Genomic DNA, 2500 nt, shown 5'->3' on the forward strand with positions numbered 1-2500 from the left:
CCACTTATCGCCCCAAGTATCCCGCGAACCAAGAAAATTCACTGATCTGGGCTCAAAATTTCCACAATTTTTGGCTCCGCCACCCCTCCCCCACGAGTAACTTGTACTTCAGATGGCTGACCGTACCACACTAAAATACCTTCCAACGCCCCTGCAATACATACACACTTTGTTTATCAGTCCGTAACTTTGAAAAGGTGAGTAACATACATTTTGATGAGGAGAGACCATACATACCGTATTATCACGTCACTGTTTCCACATAAACTGACAAAAGAGTACTGTAATACGGAAATTTCGGTGGAGATTCGTTTTCGGTTACTTCGGTACAGGTAATTTTTTACCTAAAATAAACGCGACCTAAACGTCAATATTGCCACACCACACAGAATACAAAATGCATTTTTGGATCTGGAAAGCTGATGTTCTGAAATTTTCGCGCTACCGAACCGATGATTTTGGGAAACACTGAAAATATTACACCACCGAAAATTCCCGGTTTTACAGCAGTAGAATTTCAACTGAAACCCGTCCAAATGGTGCCCGGTGGACCGATGTGCCCGTAACTTCGGGGTCCGGATAACCGAGGTATAAGTGTACATACACACCCATGCAATCATTGCACAGAGTGAACAAGAAGACCAACGAGTCCAATCGTGTCACCGGCCACTCACAGCGTGTTCCGTGGGCAGGAGAGTGCAGATGTCCAGTGCTCGCGACTCACGATCCGTTTTACAGGCCAACTGTACACAATAGACACATGTATACACACAGGCACGAAAGTGCACGGACACGTACACTTATACAAACATGCACACACACACACGCACACACACTTGCGCACACACATACACATACACACACGCACACACACACACACACACACGCGCACACACACACTCGCGCGCGCACGCGCACACACACACACACACACACAGGTATATACCCGAACACATGATTGAGCACACACTCACACACAGCATGCATAGTGAAAGTAACTTGCAGCCAGGAGAAAAGAAACTGAACAATCACCTGAGAAATCTACACGCAACGGTTTAATCTAGCTACAAACAGTGTGGTTAACATGTGGCACATGCATTGTAGATCACTGCTCTAGTTCTCCACACATGGCTCAGCTACACATGGTGTTGCTAACATGTCACACATGCATGTGTGGATCACTGCTCTACACACATGGTGTGGCTAACATGTGGCACATGCATGTGTGGATCACTGCTCTAGTTCGCTACGCTCTCGGCCACACTCACCGCAAACAGTTTCATCAACGCCGCAGTCTCCTCTCGCCTGCACAACTCCACTGTCTCCTGCTCAGCCGGGTAGGCAGGGTTGCTGTCAGACCCGGCAGTTGTGCTGTGTAGGCGAAGATACTCCATCTAATCAAGATGGGGAACACACAGAGAAAAGATCAGGGATGCAAGAACCAGCGCTTAGTCTGAGTGGTTGTGGGCTTGCCTGGGAATCACAAGGTCCCGAGTTCGAGACCCGCGCTGGGAGCAGGGAGCGTGTACTGGGCTAACAAATGCGGTGATGCATGCGTGAACCACTTTACATGCAATGAACTGCGCCGACACCCACGGCCAACTGGGTACTAGTACTCACTACTTGGGGTGAGGCCTCACCTCGAGTTGTGCTTTCTCGGTGGCCAGCTCACAGACGGGCGGGCTGAAGTCCAGTACGGCAATCACTGGACGAGGATTACACGGCGGGTAAGTCGCATCCTTGCAATGGACACATCTACGCGGACACACACACACGGACACACACACACACACGCGCACACGGACACACACACACGCACACACACACACACACACACACACACACACACACACACACACACAAACACACACAATGCCACCATGTCTCGAAATCCACAGCAGCACGGAGCAGTGCATGATTCTACCGGTACTTTCTAACACCACTGGTTCATTGCTACAGTTGAGTGCAAAAGACTATGTACCAACATGTATACTAGTATAGGATACTGTAGAGGCAGAAAATTTCGTCGGTCAATAATTCCGTCCAACTCCTAAGAAAGAGAGTTCGTCCGGTTGTAAATTTCGTCCATGTATCATAAGAGCGTATTGAAAAGCTGGAAAAATCGACATTAGTCCGGCATTTAATTTAGTCCAAAAGCTCCTTGGACGAAAAAGACGATATTATTTTCCAGACGAATATTTCTGCTTATACAGTACTCCATGTGTGCAGTGGGTCAATAATTCCGTCCAACTCCTAAGAAAGAGAGTTCGTCCGGTTGTAAATTTCGTCCATGTATCATAAGAGCGTATTGAAAAGCTGGAAAAATCGACATTAGTCCGGCATTTAATTTAGTCCAAAAGCTCCTTGGACGAAAAAGACGATATTATTTTCCAGACGAATATTTCTGCTTATACAGTACTCCATGTGTGCAGTGATGCGGATTAGCACATACATGTACAAACTACACACTAATCCAGCCACCCCCAGGGGAGTTCTTTTA

General features: G+C 47.4%; 1 protein-coding gene across 1 annotated transcript in view; it reads right to left on the bottom strand.

Moving 5' to 3' along the window:
• LOC135824275 (WD repeat and HMG-box DNA-binding protein 1-like) overlaps positions 1-2500 on the bottom strand; it is a 20551-nt gene that overhangs the window by 3308 nt on the left and 14743 nt on the right. Inside the window, exons 9-11 of the mRNA XM_065337007.1 lie at positions 1641-1755; positions 1269-1394; positions 675-743 (exon numbers count right to left, since the gene is read on the bottom strand). Of these exons, the coding sequence (XP_065193079.1) occupies positions 675-743; positions 1269-1394; positions 1641-1755 (310 nt within the window). The remainder of the gene's footprint in view (positions 1-674; positions 744-1268; positions 1395-1640; positions 1756-2500) is intronic.

This window comes from Sycon ciliatum, chromosome 9 (assembly GCF_964019385.1).
Source record: "Sycon ciliatum chromosome 9, ocSycCili1.1, whole genome shotgun sequence".
In the NCBI taxonomy this organism is placed as follows: Eukaryota; Metazoa; Porifera; class Calcarea; order Leucosolenida; family Sycettidae; genus Sycon; species Sycon ciliatum.